Source organism: Atractosteus spatula, chromosome 3, assembly GCF_055471065.1.
Source record: "Atractosteus spatula isolate fAtrSpa1 chromosome 3, fAtrSpa1.hap1, whole genome shotgun sequence".
Lineage (NCBI taxonomy): Eukaryota > Metazoa > Chordata > Actinopteri > Semionotiformes > Lepisosteidae > Atractosteus > Atractosteus spatula.
In genome coordinates this window covers 66,562,405-66,580,041 of record NC_142708.1, presented here as the reverse complement: position 1 = coordinate 66,580,041, position 17,637 = coordinate 66,562,405, and the positions used below count along the sequence as shown (strand labels likewise).

Sequence of the window (17,637 nt, the reverse complement as noted above, 5' to 3'; positions counted from 1 at the left end):
GGAAAATGTACTGAACTGAGAAAAAAGCCAAAGGTAAGAGCAAGAGGGAGTCTGAAGCAAATTAGGAAAAGGAACAGCTGACGAGAGAGGGGTGACAAGACAGAGGACATCAGGAGACGGGAGCATGTAGAGGAAGAGAGAGGATGATGACGACACATCAGAAATGAGATCTAAGAAATGCAATCTAGAAAATTCGGAAACTAGAGAAGGTAAGACGAAATCCAGAGAGACAGGAGAACGGAGGAGAACAGGGGTGCTGGGGAGATCTGCTACAACGGAAAATACAGCTTTATTCCTCCATCAGGCTTTGCTGGAGTTTGGCAAATCCGTCAGCACAACAGACCGCTGGGGCTCCCGGAATTTCTCCGAAAGAAAAAAACAGCAACAAACATCCAGGGGCTGGATGTTTCCCCAAAACAACCCAATCCGTCGTGTACCATACACCTCTGCGGAGCACCAAGGGGGAGGGGGTGGTCCTTCCGAGGGGGGGGTGGGGTGGGGCACGGCTATACCCGGGTCGTGGAGTGGGGGTGAGGAAGAGTGTTGTTGTGGCCGGTGGCCGGGAACGTGTTGAAGGCATGGAGGGGCTGCATGCCAGTGATGGTGCTGGGGATCATGGTGATGGTGTTGGGCGTCATTAGGGGCACGTCATCGGGCGCCCTCCGCAGGGCCAGGGTGTAATCCGGAGGGCAGGCCGGGCGGAGGATTTCGTGGGGCCGCAGGGGCTCCATGTCGTGGGTGTCGTGCTCCGAGTGCTTCATCTGCAGCGACATGATCTCCTCCTCCTGGCTGTGCGCCAGGTCGTTGGCGGGGCTCCTCTGGGGGCTCAGGCGGCGCCGCAGCTCGTGCCGCTTGTCCCGCTTGTAGTAGAGGGCGGCGAAGGCCAGGATGTTGAGGAAGAGGAGGGAGGCCCCCACCGCCACCGTCACGCTCAGCTCGGTGGAGTAGTCGCGGGTGTCCCCCGGGAAGGGGGAGTAGCGGGGCCGCTCGGCTCCGTCCTCGTCGTCGGGGGGCAGGGTGGGGTAGGGGTGGCGCGTGGTGCCGGGGCGCGTCCGGGTCCAGGGCGGGCGCGAGGTGCCGGGGGGCAGGCGGGGCGTGGTGGGGGGAAAGAGCTCCTCGTGCAGGCTGTGCAGGTGCGGCACCAACTCCAGCCAGAACGCCACCTTGTTGGCGCGGTAGTTGTCCCGCACGCGGGGCTTGAGCCCGATGTGCAGGTAGTGCTTGTCCTTGGAGTTGAACTTGGTCCAGATGACCTCCTCGAAGCGGTTCGGCTTGGTGTGGATAAACTTGGTGTCCTGGGGAACCGGCAGGTTGGGGTCCCTGGGAAGAGAGGAGAAAGCAGCGGCCGTTCGGATGGGGGAACAATAGGGGTTTCCTGTAAAGAACGCGCACCGACGCGCACAAAACACAGAGCGAGAGTAAACTGCTGAAGGACTGAGATACAGGACCAAACCTACAGTAGACATTTTTCTGATCTGCCGGGTAATTGCAGCGGCTGCAAACTGTAACACAACCGCAGCAATTGCCAAACGGATCAGAAAGATTTATTGCTTCAGTAAATCAACCAAAGTTCAGTTTTCACTCGCTTGGAACTGCTTATAGTTGAACCCGTAGAGAGCTTTTTTTTTCTCTATCAAATCAAAAGGAACAAACTTTCATATTATCAAGACACCAGGAGCAATTATTCTTTAATGCTTGCTGCCCGTTGAAAAATTGGAGTTCAGCTTAAAAAAGATAAGAAACTAATTCCCTCACAAGAAATAACTCCTGAACTGTCAACACAATTATGGGAGATTATCCATCCAATACCTATAGCTCCTATATCCCATGAAGGGTCAACATATGGTAGGTTCTTACAAATTCAAACTGTAGTCTATTTTACCTCCTCTATACAAAATATGCCTAATTGCATCACCAAGTTAGATAAAGTAAGAGTTAATTATTTTTAGGGGCAGGGCAGAGCAGGGCAGTGCGGTGGCTCTGTGGCTAAGGATCTGCGCCTGTGGCTGGAACTATAATATAATCCTACTCCATTGGGCCCCTGAGCAAGGCACTTAACCTCAACAACAAATTCCTAATGCAAGAAATTGTATTTGGCCAATAAAGTAATCTTATCTTATTTGCATATTGCACCTGAATTTCATAAAACTAATAATATCCTTTGAAATAGATATACCAACAAAATGTTCTTATATCTGATATACAAGTAATTTATAATGTCGATTAGAAAACCTGTCTGCAATTATGCAAACATAAATAAAATGAGTACAAGGATAAATGATCTCCTTTGTCTTTCACTGAAATGTACAGTCTTTATGTAGAAGAGACCACTGTGGCGCAGTGGTGAGCACTGTAGCCTCAGCGCTGGGAACACCGGCCCGGGTGCGAGTGTGTCTGTGTGTGATCTGTGATGGACGGGGGTCCTGTCCAGGGAGGGTGTACCCCGCCTTGTGCCCATTGCTTCCCAGGACAGGCTCTGGCTATCCCCTGCTACCCTAAACTGGATAAGGTGGTTAGAAAATGGGTGGACGGATAACATTCCCCTCAATGCCAGACTCGGGCTCTTTCCAGCTGTGTGGGAACCGTGAACTGACAGGAATGCTGCTCTTCTCATTTTTCTTTCATCCTCGTTTCACATCACTAGATTGAGTCACCTCCTGCTGGGCTCCTGAGCTCCTGGGATCCTGAGCCATAACTCACTTCCCCGCCACCCTGGTTCCCTCTGCGCAGTGCTCCCTTCTGTCCCGGAGGAACTGCAGTCTCACATGTCATCACACGGTTTATGTGATGTCAACAAACAGCTCCGTGAGGTTGCCCCCCGTCTACAGACAGCACAAACGATGAACCCCCTCCCCCCTCATTCGTTACTGCTGCGTTCGTGCCAGTTTGTGCCGTTGAAAATAGCGTTTGTGCTGCTTTTGTTTCCGAGATATAGTGCCTTGATTTTTTGGGGTCTTGACGTCAGTCAGTCTCCCTGCAAGTTATGGCTTGGGATCCCAGGAGCTCAGGAGCCCAGCAGGAGGTGACTCAATCTAGTGATGTGAAACGAGGATGACAGGGAAATGAGAAGAGCTGCACTCTCGTCAATTCATGGTTCCCACACAGCTGGAAAGAGCCCGAGTCCGCCGGCGCTTCTCTGGCCTCTTACCCAGTCTTGGCGAAGTTGGTCCAGTAGGTCATGACCACGGCGCTGAGCATGACGTCGTTCTTGGAGAAGTTGCAGGGGAAGAGGTCAGTGGCCCCAATCATGGGGATGCCGAAGACGTACGGGATCTCGTCGCCGTGGGCGGCGTCGGCCCACTCGGGCCGCGACTCCGTCTGGCAGTGGTGGTAGAAGGTGTAGAAGTAGACGGGCGACTGGAACTCGGCGTGCAGCTTGGCGGTGGCCACCGCCGGGGCCACCCACTGGTGGTCGGTGAAGAGCGCCAGCAGGGTCTTGCGCCGCATCTCGCCGTTGTCGCGGTCGGCCCAGTCGGTGTACATGAACTTGATGGTCTCCCGCAGGATGTCCTTGCCTGAGGAAACAGGCAAATCAGCTCTTTCCGGGAGGCGGTGTGGACTTACAGACACGCAGGACATCCAGTTGAGTTGCAGAGGGAAAGGGGTCTGTGATCGTGAGATATAATCAGACATCCCTCCTGCTATCTCGCCCACGCCTCCTTTCTAAAGACTTGTTCTACATTGACCCCTATCTGCTGGGTTTAACCAGTCTGTGTATTGAATCTATACCAAGTACAGTATGAAAGAATTACACATCACGACATCCACGGTCCATGTACAAGGTTATTAAGACAATCTGTAAACAACTTTCATCCTTCCTTGACTGCATCACCTGCTGTAGAGTCTACATGTATAACTAGTGTATTGCAGTATCTGTGCCTTGCATTGCTTTTTCCAGTTATTGCAGAACACCAGCGCTTTAACAGATTGTAATCTTGAACTCTCTAATGCAGTTTCAGCTAAATAAGTCTAGGAATAGGGCGGGGTGGTGGCAGAGTGTCTCACATCGCTGGGGCCCCGGGTTCAATTCCAGACCTGGGGTGCTGTCTGTGTGGAGTTTGTATGTTCTCCCTGTGTTCACGCGAGTTTCCTCCCGTAATCTAAAAACACACTGGCGTTTTAACTGACTTCTGGGAAAACTGGCCTTAGGCATGAGGGTGTGTGTCTCTCTGCTTGTATCTGTGTGTCAGGCCTGTGACAGGCAGGCTGGAGTCCCCTAAAAAGATTGTACCCTCCCTTGTGCCCATTGACTGCCAGGATAGATCCCAGCTCCTTCACGAGCCTGAAGGGTGCTACTTCATGTTCAGATTCTGCGATAACAACATGAGCAGAAAGCGAAGCCCCGTGTTTGATCATAAGAGCTTAGTTATTTTGGTCAGCTCAGAGAGACTGACAACTGGCAGACGAAATCATACCGAGCGCTTTTTTCACGAGAAACTCATTCCACGAGTTAGATGCTTGTTTACGGGCAAACGGGGTGCCGTGTAAAGCTGTTATCTGAAAAGAAATCCCGCAGTGACAGTGCTCTGTTGCGGCTTGCCTTCAGGGTAGCCGTAGAGGTTGTCCACAAAGTTCGAGATGGTGTAGTCAAAGGCCGCAGCCGAGATGCCGTCCTCGTTCTCTGAGCCTCCATCGTCCACGAACTTCAGGCCTTCTCCCTGGTTGACCCCGATCAGAATGTCATAGTTCAAGAACTCCCCCTGTCGAAAACACACGGCAAAAGGCAGAGAGCGTCAGAACAGTAATGTTGATCACCAAGGACCCGTCTGCTCTTCCAAGTGCCAAAGTGCAAAACTGCACCTTTTTTTTAAACAGTTTTGAAAAATGACCAGGCGAGGTGCTCCTCAAAAAGAGGGCTTTTAAACCGTTTCCTCAGTTTCAGTGAGTTCAAAAGCATGCTGTTCGACTTCACCACACGTTTCAGGAACACTGCTCTCTGTCTAGAGCAGCTTTCCTTATTAAAGTAACATTGTTTTCTTTTCAACATTGTCGTCAACCTTCACTGAAGGAGAAAGCAAGGCTGCTGTTCAACACATCATTAGCGGACCTATGAAATTCAAAGACTCAGAGGGAAAATACCAAAAAAAAAACCCCACTGTGGAAATGACCAAGATGAAGTAATTCTCCATTAACACTTCACCTTGAAGGACACTGAATCTGTGTTTCCCACAGGTCAGTGTGTGCACGTGGTGTACTAATTTCATCTCCTTAAAAAACCTTCACAGGCAGGCTCCCCCAGATCATTACCGATCAGCAACACTTCTTTTTTTCAGTAAACACGTTGTTATTCTGTCAGGACAGGCTACAGCACCATCCCCACTCTGTCTCCGAGTGTCCGTACTCGGGAAGGGTTCGACAGCTAACGCAGAGGCCCCATGTAATAAGGGTATAATCGCTTCTGCTGCAGCTCTCCAGGCCGACACCGTCCAGCCTTGGCACCATGGATCCAGAAGCCTCACGCAGTATATACTGGAGTGGCATGCAGATGTATTTACCAGCTTTCAGTGTTGTTCCATTTTGCTAAATTACAAGTCCATCCATTTTCTAACCGCTTCATGAATGAAGGGTTTTGGGAGAGCCGGAGCCTATCCCGGCACGCAGGGGGTGCAGGGCGGGGTACACCCCTGGATGGGCCGCTGGACGCAGACTCATCCTAGCGCCGGTTTTCCCAGAAGCCAGTTAAACCGCCAGCATGTCTTTGGGCTGTGGGAGGCAACCCATATGAACCCAGGGAGAACATACAAACTCCACGCAGAGGGCACCCCAGGTCCGGAATTGAACCCAGCAGCGAAGCTGACCCCTGCCCTGGGCTCCTGGGTTCAATTCCTGGCCCGCCATCTGCCCCGCTGTAGCTGGTGCTGTGCTCGTAGGGCACCTCCTCTGACCTGCTGCATCAGGATCTCCGGGTCATCCGGGACCACGTCCCCGTCCACCACCGGCCCGAAGGCGATGTGGTAGCGTGCCGGCTGGATGTCCTGGTCCACCAGCTCGCGGAAGCTCTTGCGCCGCAGGCACTCGACCACTTCGGTGGTGGAGGCGGCCGCCTGGCTGCAGCCCACCTTGCGGGCCAGGATGTTGGTGTACTTCAGCGGCTGGTAGTTGACAGACCAGCTGGAGATGGCCGAGCCGCTCTGAGCGATGGCCCTCTGGAACAGGCCTGCGGGCACGAGGAGGAGAAAGACATCAGGGGCCATAAAATATTACTGAAGGCCTAGAGCTCCGTCACCCCCAGCAGCCCCAACGGCGGTTAGACTTCATTCATGACTCCCGTCTCCACGTGCCCTACACACAGAGCTCCGAACATCACACCGTTACCACAGACACGCAAGGAAAAACACACTGGAAATATTCCGAATTTAAGACAAAGTGGAAAACGAAGACTTTAGCCAATTTTAAAAATTATTCAACACCTCAGGAGCCCAGACAGCGGTACTGAATTCTACAATTTAAAGTTGAAGTCTCAAATTAAGAAAAGCTCAGTCCCCCACACTACTCAACCTGTGTTTTAGTGATGCACTGACATCCATTAAATGCAGAGTGTGTACTGTGTGGGTGAAAATCATCTCTCGAATAAAGTGCTACTCCGCGAAGTTGCTCCCCTACAAACTGCACAAACGATGAAACCCACCTCATTCGTTAGTGCTGCGTTTGTGCCGTTGAAAGTAGTGTTTGTGCTGCTTTTGTTTTTGAGATACAACGCCTTGTTTTTTTGGGGTCGCAACGACACTCAGCCCCCATACAGTGTCCTGGGGAAACCAAACCGGTCTCATTCGTTAGTGATGCGTTTGTGCCAGTTTGTGCCGTTCCCAACTGCTTTCGTTACCGATATTAACTTTTTCGGGAGATCACTGACCGTGTACGGCGACTTTGACCATCAGTAACCCCGTCTGTTAAGTTTAATCGCTCTGTTACGGGTGCGAGGATAACAGTGTCTGCAATCGTGTTTCTCTGTTTGGGAACGGCAGTGGATTTTGATTAATCCCAGTATCTTCGGTGGTTTTGTGAGAACAGGAAAATTAAATTAGTCACCAATATCATACCCTAATCAGAAGAGTTGCAGGTGTATATATATCTGGAATGAAAGCAGCTGGGAAGTTGCTTTCAACGGCACAAACGCATCACTGAAGAATGAGACCGGTCCGGTTCCCCTACGACGTTGTAGGGAGGCTGACTGACGTCAAGACCCCCCCCCCCCAAAAGGCACTATATCTCGGAAACAAAAGCAGCACAAACGCTATTTTCAACGGCACAAACTGGCACGAACGCCGCAGTAACGAATGAGGGGGGAGGGGGTTCATCGTTTGTGCTGTCTGTAGGCGGGGGGCAACCTCACGGAGCTGTTTGTTGACATCACATAAACCATGTGATGACATGTGAGACTGCAGTTCCTCCGGGACAGAAGGGAGCACTGCGCAGAGGGAACCAGGGTGGCGGGGAAGCGAGTTATGGCTCAGGATCCCAGGAGCTCAGGAGCCCAGCAGGAGGTGACTCAATCTAGTGATGTGAAACGAGGATGACAGGAAAATGAGAAGAGCTGCAAACGTCTTTGGTAGCGGCAAAGGAAACTCAGGAAGATTGAGCACGCAGGACTGTGCAGGCACATATCGAATGAAATTCAATGTGGGCACTGACTCCAAAGACTCATGTGCAGGCAGAAAAGATGTACATTATAAAAACCTGCTGGGTGGCAGTGAACCTGCAGAAGACAATGATGTGTATCTTGGTGTCCATGGTGAATCATTGTCACACAGTAGACAATACAGAGAAGCAGCACAAAATATGCTAATTATAGCATATACTGTATACTACAGCGAAATGTGTACAATTTAGATCAACACAAGGCTAAAAATAAACCACACAATGGTCAGACCACATTTAGGATAATGTGCACATACTTGGTTCTTAAAGCTCTTAAGACAAAGATAAGTAACCGGATTCACTGGTAGTCTTGAATGTCTTCAGTCTTCAAGCGAGTGACCTTGATTCAGATTTTGAAAATCTTGAAGATACTGGCGGTATTAATGCAACAGGCCACTTCTGGGTGACACAAACTCTAGCAGGTCCCAGTGTGCTTGCGTGAAGAGTGGGCCGATCAGAAAATAACTGTGGAGTTCAACTTAATTAGAAAATGTGAGAAATTCAGTTTCTCAATGATGTATAAATTGCTCAAAAAAAGTATAAAATTCATTCATTTTGAATGACACTTTTAAAAATTAATTTCACTTCTAAATGTAGGCCATGTATTATGCGGACTACATAAACATAATGGCAGGAGATCATATTTAAAATGTACAGTGTACAGCTTTGCTTACTTCTCACTATTTTAAAATTAGAATTTTTAATTGTGTAAGACTCAGCTTTCCAGCAGGCAGAATGAAGACCTGGAGACACACTCTCCTGCTATCCGTCTGTCTGTTTGACACAGCCTGGACTCCCCAGTCTGCAAGAGTGCGTGCCAGTCGGAGCAGTGATGTGCCATTCATTGACATTACTGAAGGTGACTGGTGTACCTCTGTTTTTCCATTAGATAAGAAACCTCTGGCTGGCTGATGAATGCCCACCTTATTCTGGCAGTGTAGTGCCTCAGTTTGGGAGGGTGGTCGCTCAGCTAGCAACACAGGCTCGGACCAGCAACATTAGGACCATGCACTGTACACGTTACAGGATATGTACTGTAATGTAAGGAAATGTAAGATGCACTTATAGATGGATATTTCCAAAAGTCCTTTTGTTCATAATACAATATAGGCACATATGACATGCTATATGAAAAACACAAAACATCTTTCATTTTGCCCTTATATATACCCTGGTGAATAATGAATAGCCTCTCAAGCTCTTTCCCTCTGAAATCAATTAGGAGTCCTCAAACGCTGTCAACCTTCGCCCCTTGCTTTTTTCTTCTCATTTGAATCCAGCGATAGGCAGGGGGCAGATCCATCCATATTTCATTCCCCTGCAGGCCTCAGGTCTGCCTCCCCTGTCAGTCAAGCGGCAGAGCCGTGCCGGCCTGGATGGCATCATGCATTAGCCACGCAAATCCTCACTGCAGCTCTGTACACTGGTATGAACAGAGAACGGCTGAGCAGCTGCCACACTGCCAGGCTCCCAGACTGGCTCTGTCATTTAATCTGTTATGCCTGTCAGCAGTGTGGCACTAGGAAGATATTTCAGACTGTACATCACACAGCGATCTTTTGTAATACAGGCGGATCTGCAGGAGGCCGTTAGTCTTAATTTCCCTCTCCGATGCATATCACTTGTTCCCTTTTCCTGTACTGGGCTTTGTGGGCTTATGTGACACACAAAAAACAGAGAAGCGTCAAATAGCTTTCTGTAATTATTTGTCTTTTGTCTGAATAGAGTAGTTTGTACTCTTCGTGCGGAAGAACATGAATACCGAACAGGTGTGGTTCAAGTGTAATTATCCTGGAATGTGAACCTGCATTGCAGGAAAAGGGTTGTGTTCATTTTCCAACGGCTGCTTCCAGTTCAGGGCTGTGGGAGAGCGGGAGCAATAGGTGCAAGGCGGGGCCACAGTCCATCACAGGGGTCATATTCATGTTTTCATATCTTTTTCTTCCAACAGCCTATGAAGTGAATGCCGGACTGATATTGCCTGGCTGCTGCACTGGAGCCTCATGTAAATGTAGACCTCATCACCTTCTATGAGCTAAGCGATGGGAGAGGATGGAAGACCTTCAAGGGAAACCAGGTTGTTGATGTAAGGTTGTTCTGGACCAGCAGGTGGCGCTCTCCCCTCTGAGCCAGAATGTCCAACCAGCACCTTTGGGGGACACTGTGCTGTAGGTGCTGTTGGACATTTGCCTGGCTCACAGGAATAAAGTCTACTCTTGGCTTGGGCAGTCTGGCTTCCCTTAAGGTGCGCCCTCTTCTTCATTAGTGGTTGTAGTGTGGTTCCTTCTATTTGTGAAGCACTCTGGGACTCATTGAAAGAAGAGTGCTTCAGAAATACAATGAATTAGTTCAATACCCAAGTGAAATATTTGGGCCACTTGTGTGGGGATGATCTTAAGAGGGCGCTACTTTCTAGTTCTGCCCATCTGAAGGGAGATCATTCATGAAGAAGATAACATTGTACTGGAACTAAAAATAATTAATCTGAATGCCTCCAGGACAGATCTCTTTGAGTCTTAGGGGGTTTTGACTATTCAAACAATAATTACACAGAATAACTGTTTCTACATGCTTGAGATGGTTTTGTTTTTTAACAATTTGACCAATACAATACCCCATCTTTCTAATAATACTGGTTACTCACACACAACTACATTGTTTCATGCTATAGAAAATAATCAAGTGTACATCGTATCTGGTTAGAGAGTCATGGCAAGGAATTTCAGTTTGAACATACTTAGGGTGAGAGTATATAGAAGATTTAAGTAGCCTAAAGTTAAGTTTGCTATCTGTTTCTTGTATTTTGGAAAATAAGGTAAAAACACTTTTTAGATAGAATGACTGCAATTTTATTTCCTGGGGAAAAAAAAGAGGTAAACAATCCTTCCTACCTTGTGTGCACAGTGATCATGGTGCAGAGATGTGCTGGAAGTCTGACAGATGAGATGAGAGACAGCAGAATGGATACAGGGGAGCAGTGGAGAGAGAAGTCAGTGACAGTGAGAGAGACCAATGAAAGACGAGACAAGGGGGTTAGAAACAGAAACCCTGAGCTACAGACTGCACCCTTTTCTTTCTGTGTGAAATTGACACGGCCTCCCATGTTAATTTAAACCACCTCTATGTGGCATCCATCCCCCCAGAGTACTACTCCTCCTTTTTCTAGACACTTCAACCCATTCAGAGTCACGGTGGAACCCGGGTCTGTCCTGGCAAGTAACGGGTGCCAGGCAGGGTACACCCTGGAGTGGGAGCCAGTCCATCACAGGGCAGACACGGGCACAGTCACAGCCAGTTAACTCACCAGTGTGTATTTGGAATGTGAGAGGAAACCCTGCAAACATGTGGAGAACAAACAAACTCCACGCAGACAGCACCCCAGGTCCGGAATTGAACCCAGGGCCCCAGTGCTGCGAGGCAGCTATGCTAAATAACCACTGCGCCATCCCACCCCCACTTCAAATCTTAAACTGTACTTCAACCTGGCATACCGGCAGAGCCCTTAAACCAGCTCAGGATGGAGAGTGCCATGCCAGTGTTTGACAGGAAGACTTTTTAGACTGTTTCATTTCACCCAGTGCCTCAGTGGCAGTACAGGAGCGCTGGCGTTGATTGGAGGTGTGATGAGGCTCTCAGTATGAACACTATAAACCCATGGGTGGCTGGCAAATTACAGAGTTCACTGCCGGCCACCAAGATGAAGATACTGTACACTGGGCAAATCAGGCCTGCTCAGTACACAGTACACTGGCAGTACACAGCACCACTGGGGAAACCTTCTCAACAGGACAGATGACAGAGCCATCTGAACAATAGAGGACAGCCTGTCCACTGAATTAGCAGACATCTAATAATAACAACAACAACAACAACAACAATAATAATAATAATAATAATAAACGTTTGGTTTATAGAGCATCCTTAAAAGTGGTTATTCAAAGCACTTAACGGTAAGAAAAATCAGCACTCAGGAGACAGCAGAATTACACAATTACAACAAGGGACGCAAAACTCGCATCTGATGAGTCTGATATAAAATAAGCGAATGCAGAGGCATCGCCCATGTGCTTAAATTAGCGTACCGTATGCAAAAGACCATATCTAAACAGCTGCACTGAATGCAAATGCAAGAGAAATGAGGTGGAACAGAAAGACATCCAGTCTTGGACTGTCTTCATTATGCAATAGGAAAATTGTAAGCAGGTTTCTCAGCTGATAAACTTTTCCTTTTGAAACTGAACGTGCTCCCGTACAGTAAACACACAAGCCACACAACGGCTGACGACTGGCAAACCTCCTTGCCATTATCCAGCATTCATCTGGCTGGTGCCCACTGCCACTCCCTCCGTCTTACCTTCGGAGTGGTGAGACAGGATGAGAAGGTTGACACAGGAGGCTCCAGCTCCAGATCCGAAAATGGTGATTCTTTCTGGGTCGCCTCCAAAGTGCCCGATGTTCTCATTGAGCCAGCGCAGAGCCTGGATCTGATCCAGGAGCCCATAGTTCCCCTTGGCAGCCTGGTCTCCTGTGCTTAAGAACCCTGGGGAGAAAGGGGGAGAAACGGAGTCAGATGAAGCCAGATTACTAACAGCCTGCCTTTCTAGAACGGACGTGGGTCTGGAAATTTCATGCGCACAGGTGGTTATGAAGTAGGGCTTCAGCTGTGGAGCGGCATGGCGGAGCACTGGTGAGCATTGCTGCCTCACAGTGTTGGGGCCCTGGGGTTTGATTCCTGGGGTGCTGTCTGTGTGGAGTTTGTATGTTCTCCCCGTGTACGCATGGGTTTTCTCCCTCCGTCCAAAGACATGCTGGTAGGCCAATGGGTTTCTGTGAAAATCGGCCCGGGAGCAGGGGTGTGTGTGTCTCTGTGTGCCCTGCAGTGGGCTGGTGAGCTGTCCAGGGTCCAGGATGTATTCTGCCTTGTGCCAATTGCTTGCAGGGACAGGCTCTGGCTCCCCCTCAACCCTGAACTGGAAGAAGTGGTTAGAAAAGGGATGGATGGATAGATTCCAAGCTGAGATGGTTTAAAATGAAGTAAGTGGCCATCTCGCCAGGCAGGGGAGATGGACCCTGCTGCCCCCCATTGTCGGACAGAACCAAGAAATCCAAAGCACCTACAGCTACTGAGTTCTAGAGGCTGCTTTCCTTTCCTTGTTATCCTCTGCGGACAGTCTGTGTGTTTATTAGTAGAGACATGCCAGCGATTCTGGCTGTGCGATGACGTATGGACTAAGGGAAGAGGCTGGTGTGTGTGTGTGCTTCAGTGTTGTGAGTCGAAAAAGAAACTCCTGCCAGAACCAGGGCTAGGTGGAACTAACGGGAAATTCAATGGTGTTCAGGGGAAACAAAATATTCAGATCGTAATTTGCTTATGAAAAAAACCTCTCTATTTACAAATGTGATCTTTCTGGCCGTGAGTGTACGGTTGGTGTTGCTCGGAATAGGTCCTGATCTCTACAAAACAAAGAAAAATAACCAAGTAACTGAAGACAAGATTCATTTCTCGTCCGCAACATAAAAAAAACGAAAATGCAGTCTGATCATTGCTGTCCTACTCCTATAAAATGTCCACTTTTGCCATATTTAATCACCACTTAATGGACTGTGTTGAGTTATGAATAACACTTAAACAACAGTACTGTACACAGTAACCCAAGGAAAGTTGTAGCAGTTCCATTTTTTTTCTGTTTTTGCAATTTCTTATAAAACCAAAACAATTCTTTTGATTTTAAGACGAGACTGGCTTACTGTGCTTGTAAACATGTTAAAAATGTTCACACTCCAGCTCTCTTTAAAAGTAGATGCAACGGAGAGGGAATGAACACGCTGATTTCCATAAATATTTATGAAGCATATGAGAAAATGAAGATGCATCAGAGAGTATACTTTACTACAAATATTTGCTTTTTAAAAACTGCCAGGGTAGCTTCACAATAAGCCTCTGAAACACGAATCTCTATCTGTAACACCTCACAAGCCATTTTGAGACAAGGAAGTGTATTTTAAAAAAAAGATACCCCTATGTATCTAGTAGTACTTGGTTGGCACAAAGGCAGAAAAGTATGAGAATAGGAAAACCAAGAACTGGTCCTCAGCTGTTTCTGTCACCACAAGCTGGTTTTGAATTTTCCTACCAGGGCCTGGTAACTTATGGCAATGTTGCACTGATATGCAGCTCTTTGATTATAGGGTATCCATATCCACAGACTGAAGCAGGCTACATTTAAATAAACAATAAGTAAAGTTTAAATACATTAAAAAAAACAACATTCTGTCTTTCTTATATCAACACACTTGAACTCCTTAATATATTACGCATACTGTATATATATCTGGAGTTACATTTTTTGTTTAATGGTTTATTTTGGGCCAGCCCTGCATCGATCTCAAAACATGAAAATGTGTTTCGGGCATACTTTTCTGCTGCTACATACTGGGGGGCGGCAGGAAAACTGAGTGGGGATTAAAATAATTAAAATGAGGCTGCGTGCCACAGATATATTCAGGAGGCGCAGGTGATATAATTTGGTGCTTGTGTGTTCTGGCATGCAAATTCTACGTTCTCTGGCACAGATCTGGCTGAGGCAGATCTGTGTGGAAACACGTTTTTATTACCTATCACAAAACTATGTAACACAACACGTTTCACAACAAACATTGTGTGTCGGAGGCCTGTGTTTTACAGATCCAGAATGTTATCCTGTTACCTGGAACACTATACAATGCCTTAAAAGGCCAACAAGAGATACGCTTTGCACTCTAAATAAAATAGTACATGCGACCCAGAGCTCCACCTCCCTTCCTGGAGGCTGAATGCCCAGGTTATAGGAAGGGACACCTGGCACAAACCAGAGGTGGTGTTTCTCTTCTTCTGGTCCCTTCCTTTCTCCTCTTTGTCTCTTCTCTGTTGTGTTGCCTGCCTTTTTATTCCTTTTATAATTAACCAGAGTGATCTCACCAGAAGATACCCTTTGATCATCCGTGTTTACCTGTCCGATCCTACAGCTGGGCAAACATCTCAAATTCTACCGGGTGGTTGTGAAATTTCTCAACCTCCTCCCACCTCTTTGCCATCCATACCACTGTTTTTGTAGCTCAGAACAAAGCAGAATCTTTTATCTGACTCCCAGGAATGATAGTCTGGCCACACAGCCACGACAGCGATCAAAGCAGTGTGGTTGAGAAGAGGCGAGGCAGCACTTCTCTCACGGTGAGGAGTAATTAGAACCGGGCAGAGGCCCCATAATTCACAACTGTGTTTGGTGACGCCATAGATTTTCTTAATCTGCACGGTGATGTCTTCTAGAGCATAAACAGCCTACATTGCTCAAGATTGATGGCATGCAGCTTGTAAGTCCATGTGTCTTATTTAGGATGCTTTATAAAGGATAAAAGGGAGTCAGCATTCAAAACATGATTTAGTATTCTGTTCTGGCTTCATCCCTTTGAGAAAAGATCCGTTTTCTGTGCTCGGTTTTGAACTTACTGTTGAGCTCTGTTCGTACAGTATGTACGCTACTGCTTTCATTGATCTTCACATTTGAGTGTACATAAATGCCTGTAAAACTTGTTTAGTTTGTTTGCTAATCATACTTATTAATACTACTAATAAGAGTCTTGTCAGAAAGACTTACCGTATGAAAGATCCAGCAGTGTTTCAATAGCATGGGTTGGTTAATTCAAAATCCAGAGATCCTTGTGTCAAAATATATTCTTGTTTCCTGCCTCCTTTTTTTACAAGTCCTCTTAATTTCCACCGATGAGGCCATGCCTTTATTGTGTTGTAAAGACTAAGATGAGTAAATTACTCAAAGGCAGTGGTTCCCAAAACACTACATCTTTTGTTGTTTTGGTCCTACAGACCTAAAATGTCAAATAGGTTTTGCAGTTGATGTCAACCGGTTGTCAGGTTTTGCATTTCAGAACAGCTGTCATACAATACATGTGTGCAGCCTGACATGTAACCAGCTGTGTCTGATACAGTCTCATTCCCACCTATGTGTGCTCATCACCAGTTGATCAACTGGTACGAGCTGATTAGGCACAAATAAGAGCAATCAAATGGAGAAGAGGCTCTATGGAGCTCTGCACACTGAAATTCTTCGAAACAGAACCTGTGAGGTCATGTACTTTTGACAGTCAGGAACTAAAAGTCTAACCAAACACACAAATCATGATTTAGAAATGGAGATGTAGAGCTCAGAAGGAATGAAAATCAGCAGAGAAATCCTCCAGAAGCAGGGCTGCTGGTACACCCTGCTCTAAGGCTGGAACACTGTACAATAAATTGTCATTATTCAGTGCAAACTCTCTTCAATCACTGTTTCTACTCTCTAGGAGAAGTCATCAAATACTGGTGGGAGATGTTAAGCATGTTAAAATGTTTGCATAAGACTGCTCTGGTATACCACTTAGTAACAGCTACATAGGATATGTAATATGATACATGTAATATAATATGTAATTTGATAATATTACATACTACATACAATATTACATGACATACAGTATGCCATTATTTCTCAATAGAAATAGATCTATATAATAAAATCTATCCATTTTCTAACAACTTCAAGCAATGGGCACAAGGCAGGGTATACCCTGGACAGGACACCAGTCCATCACAGGGCAGACACACAGGCACAGACACGCACACACTCACAGCAGGGCCTATTCTGCCAGAAGCCAATCAAGCTAGTAGTGTGTTTTAGACTGCGGGATGAAACCGGAGCACCCAGAGGAAACCCACACAAACACGGGAGAACAAACAAACTCCACGCAGATAGCACCTCAGGATGTAAGCCCGGGGCCCCAGAGCCAGGAGGAAACGCTGCTCAGCACTGTGCCTGTGTTAGAGGGGGGATTTGACCTTGAGCTCCTGCAAGTGTATGAGCAGCAGTTTAGCCCATGAACCTACTGCAGCTCACAAATGAACATATTGTGTACACTGTTGTCCAAAAGTTGCTGCTCTGGGAATAGCTCAGGGAATAAAACACAGATCCATTTCCAGGTTTAAAAGAAGGACATTTCCTGACAGACTAAAGGAACTGGACCATTTTAGAAGAATGTAAAGTGATTCAGTTATGAAAAATCATCAAAAGCCCTGACATCAGGTTCAGTAGAGAGACAAACCAGAAGGGGAAGAGGAGACTATGGGGAAGTGCAGATCACTTTGCTACAAAAACTAAATCAGATACTCTAGATGGGCTCTATTTTGTGAATGTTCTCATGTTCTTTGGAATAATTACATACGACTGGAGTCACTAATGACAATGCTTTACAATAGAAAGATCATAGAAAAATGCATGTTGTAAACGAGCTTGCCACTTGATGTAAACAAAAACTATTTGGAGCTGAATGTGTCTGAGACAAAAGACAAAGCAGCTGATTTCTGGAAGACCCCTCAGAACCCCATTCAAAGCTGCGTCAGAAGATGCTGGTACTGTAGATAAATATTTAGGGGACTGTTCCGGACTGCAAGTCACATTTTGAGGGAGGCGTTGATTCTATTTTTTAAAAAAGGGCAACGACATCTACAGTATGTTTCTCACAGAAACTTGAACATGAAATTTGATGGTTTTCTCAGTATGTTATTGAATGTGTGTTAGGCGTTACCCAGATTGGCTGGTTTGGGAATCTGTTTCTGAGGAGTAAGAGCGAACTGGACGGTATTGTCAGACTATATCTGCAAGGCCTCGGTTCTGATCTCTCAGCCCTGCCCCAGGCCTGTCAGTCTTCTGTAGAGAATGTTCCATTCTAGAGGACTCTTCACTTCCTGTTAAAAGAATTTCAATCGCCCCCCCTCAGAACGCAGTTACAAATTTCCCGGTCTAAAAACAAATAGGTTTCAGTTCTCATTTCTAACCTTTTTTTTAACAAATGATGCTTTTGTGTATGTACAAATGTCTACACATTGTGTTACACACATTGTGTGTGGGTTTTCTTTATGTTGTCTGCTGCTGTGAAGAAAATTGTCCCTTGGGGATATTAAAGACTCTC

General features: G+C 46.9%; 1 protein-coding gene across 1 annotated transcript in view; it reads right to left on the bottom strand.

The window, feature by feature from the left end:
- Positions 1-506: 506 nt before the first annotated feature.
- Positions 507-17,637, bottom strand: part of nlgn2a (neuroligin 2a) — a 131,948-nt gene continuing 114,817 nt past the window's right edge. Inside the window, exons 7-12 of the mRNA XM_088911167.1 lie at positions 13,062-13,092; positions 11,993-12,178; positions 5,886-6,157; positions 4,541-4,700; positions 3,149-3,515; positions 507-1,320 (exon numbers count right to left, since the gene is read on the bottom strand). Coding sequence (XP_088767293.1) covers positions 507-1,320; positions 3,149-3,515; positions 4,541-4,700; positions 5,886-6,157; positions 11,993-12,178; positions 13,062-13,092 — 1,830 coding nt within the window. The remainder of the gene's footprint in view (positions 1,321-3,148; positions 3,516-4,540; positions 4,701-5,885; positions 6,158-11,992; positions 12,179-13,061; positions 13,093-17,637) is intronic.